This window comes from Montipora capricornis, chromosome 11 (assembly GCF_036669925.1).
Source record: "Montipora capricornis isolate CH-2021 chromosome 11, ASM3666992v2, whole genome shotgun sequence".
NCBI lineage: Eukaryota > Metazoa > Cnidaria > Anthozoa > Scleractinia > Acroporidae > Montipora > Montipora capricornis.
Genome location: NC_090893.1, coordinates 17,028,137 through 17,038,085, shown reverse-complemented (window position 1 = coordinate 17,038,085; position 9,949 = coordinate 17,028,137). Strand labels below are relative to the sequence as shown.

At 38.1% G+C, this 9,949-nt stretch overlaps 1 protein-coding gene across 1 annotated transcript in view; it reads left to right on the top strand.

The window, feature by feature from the left end:
* The first annotated feature begins 2,040 nt into the window (after positions 1-2,040).
* The window catches only part of LOC138024182 (ciliary microtubule-associated protein 2-like), a 20,613-nt gene continuing 12,704 nt past the window's right edge, over positions 2,041-9,949 (top strand). Inside the window, exons 1-7 of the mRNA XM_068871297.1 lie at positions 2,041-2,202; positions 2,729-2,816; positions 5,220-5,304; positions 6,190-6,275; positions 8,073-8,198; positions 9,017-9,154; positions 9,710-9,853. Coding sequence (XP_068727398.1) covers positions 2,153-2,202; positions 2,729-2,816; positions 5,220-5,304; positions 6,190-6,275; positions 8,073-8,198; positions 9,017-9,154; positions 9,710-9,853 — 717 coding nt within the window. The 5' untranslated portion in view covers positions 2,041-2,152. The remainder of the gene's footprint in view (positions 2,203-2,728; positions 2,817-5,219; positions 5,305-6,189; positions 6,276-8,072; positions 8,199-9,016; positions 9,155-9,709; positions 9,854-9,949) is intronic.

Here is a 9,949-nt window from a genome sequence, read left to right as displayed (position 1 = left end):
CTCATATTCAGATAAATAGGGTATCCCTTTGTGGTCTAAGTAGTGTTGTTTCTCTCCAGTTCAATCAAATAGTTGTTCTTTTACTGATCTGGTTTCCAATACACAGCCGGAAGCAAAACTTCAAAATCAAAATATCCGTTTTTATCAATACAACAGGCCTTTTTATCGATATCTTCTTTGGATACATAAAGCTCCGAGAATGAACGCTTTCTCCTGAAGGGGATTTTCTCGCTCATTAAGCTTGCTGTCCAAGAGTTGGCACGGAGCTGGTCGAGTTCATGAATCGCGCTGTTTTTTGTGTCTCCTCTCCAGCTTGTACTGCCATTTCCCGTTCTTGGGCGCGTCATATGGAGCGACTGCCTCGCAAAGACCTTTTGAGCGTTTCTATTGGCGGGAAAAAATGCTGGCAACGCTGCGGCTGGATTGGTGGTCAGTAAATGCACAAGTTGCAGGTTGTTGTCACTGTTATGCGCATGTCTAACTGTCGAGGGTTCCTTTTTGCACATGTCATCTTCCGGATTGTATACCATGCTGTTTTTTCCTGTTGCAGTAGATACATTTCCCGCGAAGGGTTCCATTTTTGAATGTTCGATCAAAAAGTTTTCTTTCTTTCTTTCTGCACACGATAGCCAACCCTAAGCAAACTCCATTTTAAGCGTCACAAAGACGTAACAATCCGGTGTGTCGAATTCGCGCGCTCAGCAGAATAAAAAATGTAAGGTAATAATGAACGATGAGGTTTTTGCACTAGATGGAAGATTTTGAACGACATGTTTCGTTAAACAACAAAAAGGCAAGGGATGCATGAGCCTTAAATTTTGCACGAGGGACACGTCACCCCAAATTTCCCCCTTTGCTTGAAACCTTTCCCTTTTGATTAAAATGAATTGGATCGCGGTTTAACTCAGCACCGGCCAAACCCTGATTAATTAACAACTATTCACCGAAGTGGAGGTGGCTAGTGGTGGGTACTAAAACAGGGAGATAATATAATTGCACAAAGAGATGATTTTATTCCTGCCATGATTACAATATTTTCAGGCGCACATCACGCGCGAGTTTTTCGGAGGTGAATAGCAAAGGATATTGGGAGTTTGAGTAGCCAATCAAAGCGCGTGTTCAACGCGTTCCACGCACGTTCCACGTTCCGCGCGTTCCACTGTTTTGATTAATTTTAAGGATTAAACCACTGCAAAAACCGTGTACGATCGAAACTTTCTCTACGTTGGATCAAAATAGATCGTGACCACACCAAAAAACTTTAAACATAGAAAATATACTGCAAAGGTTGGTCAAGACAACGTGAATATAGGCGTTGTTACAATATTTTGGCTGGCCAACACCAGCGTTCTTCAGGTTTATTGAATGGATAAACGCTTGTCACGAGATCTTTATATTTACCGGAAATGACATAAAAAGGCTACCTGATGTGTAAAATTAATAAAAACGGAAATGCATAAAAAAGAGGAAAGATAATAATACATGATAACAAGGTAAAATAAACAAAAGAAAATAAAAAGGTAGCTAAACTAAATTACATTTCATCTCTTCTGTTAAGGCCTGCAGGCTCCAGTTTTAATATTTTAGCAACTATTCACCGAAGTGGAGGTGACAAGGTAACAATTCTTCCATGAGCCCGAGTTGGATACGAGATGGTAAATAGCCGGAAAGCGAGATTTCTCTTGGAATAAAGCAAAAAGAAAACGTTTTATGGAAAGTTTGGATCAATTCCAACTTTTAGAAGTACGCGAAAAGGTAAGAAACGTTTTTGTTATAAGCCTGTGTATGTCTGACCACCACGGTATTACACAACATCACATCTTCATCAGGTTTTTTCGATTTCGCTCGTTTTTCGTACTTCAAAACTTTTGGAGTTTAAGAAATTTAGTAAAACAATTATTCCATTCGCACTTGTTGGGTATGAGACTGGTTACAGCCAACTCGCTGACTACGCACTACCCACAAGTCCAATCATTTGCATACCCCGGATGTCTGTGTAGCCGCGCCTGAATCATCGGTTAGTAGTATAGAGTTTCCGGTGTTGCTAGGCAATTTACTTTCAAGCCGAGTCAATGAAGTTAAACTAAAACTATGCAAAATTTCAAAGCTTTTTCGGTGAGCGATGGATGACAAAAAGAAGGACTGAGTAGACATGTCTCAGAAGAAATTTGCGGGAGCACCGTTCGGGGTCCAAACGGCAAGGTAGGCATAAAGTCTTGCTGCAAATGAACGCTTTCGTGTCTCGTCAAATTACAGGAGCATTGATGTCCTTCATATGTGCGCGCTCGTAGAAATGAAATACATTTCAAAATTAAACGTAAGTTAATGCCAAATCTTCAAGATATTACCAAAACTATTGTGTTTTTTATTAAACTCGCTTATATCGCTTTATGAAATGTTTTCAAACAATATCATCATCGATTTAACCTTAAACCTCGCGTTCTCTTTACATAACAACAAAGTTTGCGTCTTATTATAATATGTCAAAGGTTTCATTCATTAACTTAAGGAAATCCGTCGGAGAAGCGTATATGCAATTTTGCAAGTGAAAGTTTTGAGACATTTGGTCGATTTTGAAAGCAATACATGGTGTGTATATTTTTCTCTATGAAAGTCTCAAATGAAGAAGATCTTGAGATGCGGTTTGATATTTACTGTGCTGTAGCTGAACTTGACAACACGCAAGCTAGTTTTTTTCTGATACAATATTGGAATTTTATATCTGAAGGTTTGATGTGGCAGGAATTCACCCTAAAAGCAAAACACCTGGAACTATAACTCAAGTTGCTTATGACAAAAAATGCATGTCTGAAGTGGTAGGTTATATAATTATACTTATAAATATATTTTTAAAATAAAGTAAAGTTGAGAACTCATGTCAGTTATGCATGATGTATTTACACTTTAGAACGCGCAATGCAAAAACAAGTGGCTGGGTATTCTGCACATGGAGTCATTAAGAGGTTTCCGATATGATATCACTTTAATCATCAGTCAAAAATTATTTTCAGAAAATTAGTTTATGTGATTGTTGCAATTAAAACGAGAGAAACGAAGGAGGACTTTTTATGGGCTATTTGCCAGGCTATATCCCTTCAATGTACTTTTAAAAAACATATCCTCCATCCACTCAACAGCTATAGATTTTTAATACTCTGTCTAACATGTATCATACGATTTTACTCATCATTGGGAATTGACTTCCCTCTGCTAATGGGCAGAAGAGTTAACATTAATCATGAATGACTTTAAGGGCAAAAGAGAATTAAACAATTTGATTGTCAACGACACTTTAATTTAGCAATACTAGACATTTTAACATAAACAAAAAAAGTGCGTTTTTCTTGTCAATTTTCCCTCCATTAGGGCTAATACCGTGGGTATAATTTACATAGAAATTGACTTGTCTGCATGCAATTGCTGCAATAGAAAAATATTCTCTACATGGGTGGAGGGAATCAAGCTAGAGTATTGCAATAAATTTTTAAAAGGAGTGACGACTACATGCAGTTGCTGTTTTTCTTGAACAGTGTACAAAAATCATTACTATTATTTCACACCACCCTTATCCTTCTGGCCCAGTAAGGAAATTATTATTATTATTATTATTATTATCATCATCATCATCATCAATCATTATTATTATTATTATTATTATTATTATTATTATTATTAGCATCATCATTATCATCATCATAATCATCATCATAAGTGTTCAGTTCATGAGACTTTTTCTTCTCCAGGGGGCAAGTCCAAATCTTGTGGGAGTTTTGTCACTTGATGGATAGGACCTTCCGTAGAATGTGTGCCGTTCCCATCAATGCTGTCTTTTGAATTTCCCAGAGGTTAATGTTTCCTGGAATTTCTCTCATAAGCATTTCTGAGCCTTTCCTGACCACCCCTGTTTTCATCTGCCACGTTCTGGTAATTTCAATTTCCAGATCTTTATACTTGGAAAGCCTTTCGGAAACCTTGGTAAAGGTATTTTAATCAGATGGTATAGCCATATCAATGAGAGTACATTTCTTATCCCGAATATTCTTGATGACAACGTCAGGGTGGTTTGCAGAAATCTTTCTGTCCATATGAATAGGCATGTCCTAAAGAATGGTGATATCATTCTTCTCTTCCACCGTTTTTGGTTTGTATTTGTACCATTTGTCTACTATGTGCAAGTTGTATACTTCCAATGTACATAGGTTGCCACATTGTTGTGCTGCTGTATGTATTCTGTTTTTGCTAGTTCTGGGCAGCCCGAGACAACATGGTCGACAGTTTCCTGATATTTGTTGCAAATGCGGCATTGTGGATCTGTGCCATCCTTAATGATGTGAAGATGGTATGCTTTTGTAGCGAGGGTTTGGTCTTGTGCAGCTATTATAATAGTGATAATAATAATGATAACTGAATATTATTATTATCATCATCATCATCATCATCATCATCATCATCATCATCATCATCATCATCATCATCATCATCATCATCATCATCATCATCATCTTCTGTTGCTTTAAATATTAGGAATCCCAAGAGTTTTTTGGCTTTTTGACAACCCTTCTGGGCCAGGAGGATAAGAGTGGCTCAGTTGATTGGCTTGGGTGGCTCAGTCAAAGATAACGGCGGCTCAGTTGGTTGAGCACCGGGCTGCCATGCGGGAGGTCGTGAGTTTGACTCCAGCCGGACCAACACTCAGGGTCTTTACATTGTAAATAACTGAGGAGAAAGTGCTGCCTTTGTAATTACATCCGCAAATGGTTAGACTTTCAAGTCTTCTCGGATAAGGACGATAAGCCGGAGGTTCCGTCTCACAAATAACTTCCATGTTCATTAGTTCGCTGTGGGACGCTAAAGAACCCACACTCTATTCGCGAAGAGTAGGGGATGAAATTCCCGGTGTTGTGGCTGTCCTCTGTGTGTATATGGGTGGGTGGGTATAGCAGGTCCACATAAGCTGAATAGCTGCCAAAACTTCAACCTGCTCAAGCAAATAAATGACAAAACAAACAAACCTAGATATAATTACTGGTGAATGATTGTTCTGCACAAGAGAAAAGCAGCTAACCACATTATTTCTTCTATATAGGAGTTCTGGCAAATTTGATGCTCTCCTCCTTGCAACCACCCTTGACCATCAAGATGATGATTTGTCTTCTATATAATACCACATTTTAATTAATTCCTGATGTTAACTTTTAATAACCCAACTATCTTCTTAGAATCGTTGTCTTGGACCTGGTTCCTATAACATTGATGTGGGAGGGTTCAACCCCAAGTCTGTGTTGGAGAGATCATCTGGCCCTGGTAAGAATCAGTGTTAAGTAAAAAGATCTAATGCGTGTTTCTTCTAAACGTACAATCATTCCCTAATCATTAATTGTGTCTACTACCAATGGCTGTGAAATGATTGTATATTTAACTTCTTCTTTCTGGCATAGCTTTTGTTGAAATTAATTTTTACAATGCAACAAACAGTAGGGTGTGAGTTTAAAATATTCTAAAAAGATGGCGTCACTATCATTGTTGGATTGAAATGACTTTACTGTGCTGATCGATATGTCAAAAAATATATATTGTTCAAATCATATTTGCGCTCAGAAGTAGGATGCATAGGGTAAATGCTAAGGAATCCCCTTTAGGGATTGAAGGAATTATTGTCTATTTATATTAAAACCTATTGACCGAATGCATAAATGGTGGGCAAAAATGTACTCTTTTGTTTATGTGCTAATGAGACTCACTAGCCTCGCTCTCAAGCAACCTTTCTTTTGTATTTTGTTCATGCAAACGAGGCTAGTGAGGCTAATTAGCACATAAACAAAAGAATATTTTTTTGGCCGCCATTAATGCATTCGGTCTATTGACACCTCAAACCCCCTTGGGCAATACATGCCCAGTTGACGACATAAATCGTCTCGCATTAGACAGTAAAATGTGTTAAATCTGAGACACTTCCAGGTGTCAATGGGTTAAATTGATGGAGGGGACATGCCGGTAGTTTTTGACTGGTTAACTCACTGACACCTCAAATGCCCTAGGACACTCCCAGTTGACAAGTAAAATCATTTGGTATTAGAGTAAAATCTGTTAATTCTGACTCCCAGGTGTCAATAGGTTAAAGATGTCAACTGAAGGTTGTAATAAGTCGAGCAATGTTGGCCATTAGATATAATTTTTTATTCCTCACAGGATGGGAAAGAGCTTTTGAAACTGCTCGCTTGGCAAAGATACCACACTTATTGTACAAGGAACAGTGGGAGAAGAAGCAACTTCAGGTACTGACGTTGGTAAAGAAATACCGACTCTCTAACCTTAATTATTAGCTGCAACGAAAATAATTGCTGGTTTTCACTCACGTGATCAACAGCCATGTTTTTCAATGAAAACAAAAGGAAGCGTTTGCGTAATAATAGAGTTAAATTCCCAGAGGATTTGGTCGGGGCACCAACATGGCGGTCGTGACGTCATGTGAAAACCGAGAATAGATTGGGTGAGGTTAATACAGTAAAAATGCCAGCTGAGGGCTATTTTCTTATGAATAATTAGTGGTTTTAGGGCTAATTTTGGGTTTGAATAATATTTGTACCACAAAAATCTTTAATTCCTAATATTAAAATTCATATTCTCTGTACTGCTCTCTATAAGTTTGTTTTAATGGTAATAAGGAGAATCTGACTCAAATCAGGGAATTGCAAATCAATGATTGTTTTATTTGTTCCTGTGACTTTCCTGTATGTTTGATTAAGTACTGTAGCATTCTGAGGAGAAATCATATGCTGGTTACTGTTGAAGAAAGACAAACTGAATAAACCAGAAACAACTCCTTGGTCCAGTGTTTCGTTAAAGTCATATAAATTTACGATCTGCCCATCATTGCATTCTTTTTTTTTTTTTAAAGGAACCTTTTTTATAAGATGTTCAACGTTATAGCTGAGATTCACCCAAATTCTCAGAACATATTTAAGAACATGCATTGTATCCAGGCTGATAGTCAGCTAAGATCAGCTAAGAATGCCTCTATTTTGCTCATTTTCTTTCCTTGTTTGCTTTTGGGAGTAGTTTAAATAAAGGTAAAAGAGCTTTAAAGCTGTAGTCTAAGATAAGCCGTACCCTGAATTTAGCTGCTCAAATTTTGGAAAAAAGGTTTTTTGAAGGAAATCAAAAGAAAACCAAAGTCGAGTCTTGAGAAGTCTTCTTCATCATCCACTGTTCATCGAACGTAAACTCATTGTTGATTCATTGAAACGGAATACTAAGTCTTACCCACAATTTTAGGACTTTAACTACCATCTTTGACATATGATTGAACTTTTTCTGGTATTTGTTGACAGGAATTTCTTCATTCAACACAGTAATAGATTTTTTCATCACAGCAACATTCAAAGCTTAGTAACCAGGCATTAGATCGGACGCGAAAACAATCTTGTACCCAGAGTCCTGACCAAAAAGCCAGAGGATTCTGGGTACGAGATTGACGCGAAAAGAGAAACTGGACACCGGAATTGCGGAAGCAGCGTGATGTTTTAAGAGTTTACACAAAGCGATAAGCTGCATGGAACATTGCCCACTGTAACATAGCGCGTAGGCTAAGTGTAACAGGGTCTTTATTATTTTGTTCGTCAGTAGTTGACACAATACTATTTGTTTGACAAATTTGCTATCAAAGTGCTAAACTGCGAAGAAACAGCGACCATACACCGCGGCTTAAAGGCTCTGTTTAACGAAGACGGTGTAACGCTTTTAGGGGCGACAACTGTACGCGCTGTAATATTTATGCTTACTTTTACACGAACAGCCGGCTCCTCTAAGAGCTAAAGCAATGACCAGTAGTCCCTTGTAGGTTTGTGTAATATTCATTTACATGTACTTTTCCATGAAAGTGTCAGTTAACGGAAATTGGCGTTGAAATTCACGACACCTTTTTCAAATGTTTCCACAGATAAGCCGCACCCCTGATTTCTAGCGACAATTTATGGAGAAAAGGTTCAGCTTATCTGCGGGGTTTTACGGTAAACCAATCTTTTGTGACCAAAATAACCATTTTTGTTCATTTAAAAAAATAAAAATAACAGAAACAACTCCTTGGTCCTGGTACTTACAACATCAGTGACTTTATTGATGACATGGCAAAGAAACCTGGTTGCACAAGAGGTGTATGTGAGACAAGAGAAGCTAGATTTGATACTAGTTCCGACGTGGTGAGTACTTTTCAATTTGTTTATTGAAACTAGATGGCATGGTAGAAGCCTAAAAAAAAAAAAGGCGTGGGCCATGCTCAGATGGTCTCCCTTGGGGGTATAAGGGCGTTTAATAAAAAATTCAAACATTTCTTTCGGTAATTCAATTGAATACTCTAATTGTCGAACTGAAAGTTTGAATGGCATGCATTTTTGAATTTTGAAGTTTTTGAATTGAAGAACTTAACTAAAGGTCGGAATTTCCAAACTGAGTGTTTGTATTGCCGAACTGAAAGTTGGAATAGCCGAACTGAATGTTTGAGTTGCCGAATTGAACGTTTGAATGTCATGTTTGAAATTTGACACTAAAAACGCGCCATAGGGGGTGGAATGATTCTGGAATCTCCATCGATCTGACCAGCACTATTCTCAGCTGGTTTATTTCTCACACACAACGCCTGTACACAATGAGGCCAATTCCTAGCATCTATACCTTTCATGATGAAAAAAAGGAAGTTATGAAAAACGACCTTGACTCCAAACATCAGTGGAACACCTTTCTAAAACGGGACATATTTTACACGGTGCGGCCATAGAAAAATCACAGGAACATCTTTCTCAAACAGAACATGATTATTACATTGCATGATGAAAAAACTTTCTCCACGTCCAAACGTGCAACGAGAGGGGAGGGGTGGGTGATGACTCTTGCACCTGTACGAGAGGGAAAGTGAAAGTGTCTGAACTCTTTCATAACCACTAGCATCTAGACGTCCAAAAGTTTACCATTGTAATTTTAAGATTATAAATCTGGAGTCCAATGAAGGATAATTTTACAGAGTCAAGTTCCAGGCCCCGGCACTTACGGAAATGGAGGAATTCCCAGCGCCGTCGTGGAAGCAAAAGAAAGCAAGTCTGTCAGTAACGTGGGGATGCTGGACTCTGGAAAATCGTCTGGGAGACAACTTCCTGAAGTGGTACGTTAAAATTAATTTCAATCAAAACTCACATAAATTTACGATTTACCTAATTTATATTGGCACTCTTTATTTTTTGATAAGATCCTTTCTTATAAAAAAAGTTAAGGCTGAGATTCACCAAACCTTTAAGAACATACGTATGGATTGAATTGCGTAGAACCTTGTTTTAGATTGAAAAGGTACCGTCTGTCCATTTTTTCTTCTTCATTGACGAGGTTTTAGTATCTCTGACGCCTTTTTTTAAAACAAATCAAAGTCTTTTTTTTTGTGAATGAAATGAGGCCTGGTGAACTCGGAAGCGTGGGAGTTTTAGAACTAACTGACCAATCTCGACAGTCCAAAAACGTGGAAAAAGGACGTCACAACTAGTTTGGATGTCACTGCTGATTGGTTTGGAGTGCGGCGCGTGACTGGTTCAAAGAGTTGCGTGACAGTCAAGTTTGTACAATCATCAACGAAGTACTGAGTTATCTCAAGATTGCTCTCGACTCTCAAATGTAACACCCTTTAATATTAAATGCGTCATTGAAACTCTCTACCTTAATTTCCCAGGGAAGTCATCTATGCCCTGGGCAATATGAAATGAAAAGTTTCTTAGATGAAATGGAAACAAGAGTGGTTAGTAAACGAGGTCCCTATGATCTTTTCACTGGAGAGAGAAATAAACCAATTGCAGTGGGATACTTTGCTCTACCGGTAAGCCCTTGGTATTTTTTTAAAATTTAAATTATGTTTTTGGTGATTGGAAATAGCTTTTGCTTACCAAGTTTGAAAGCCACGCTTCGAGTTGCA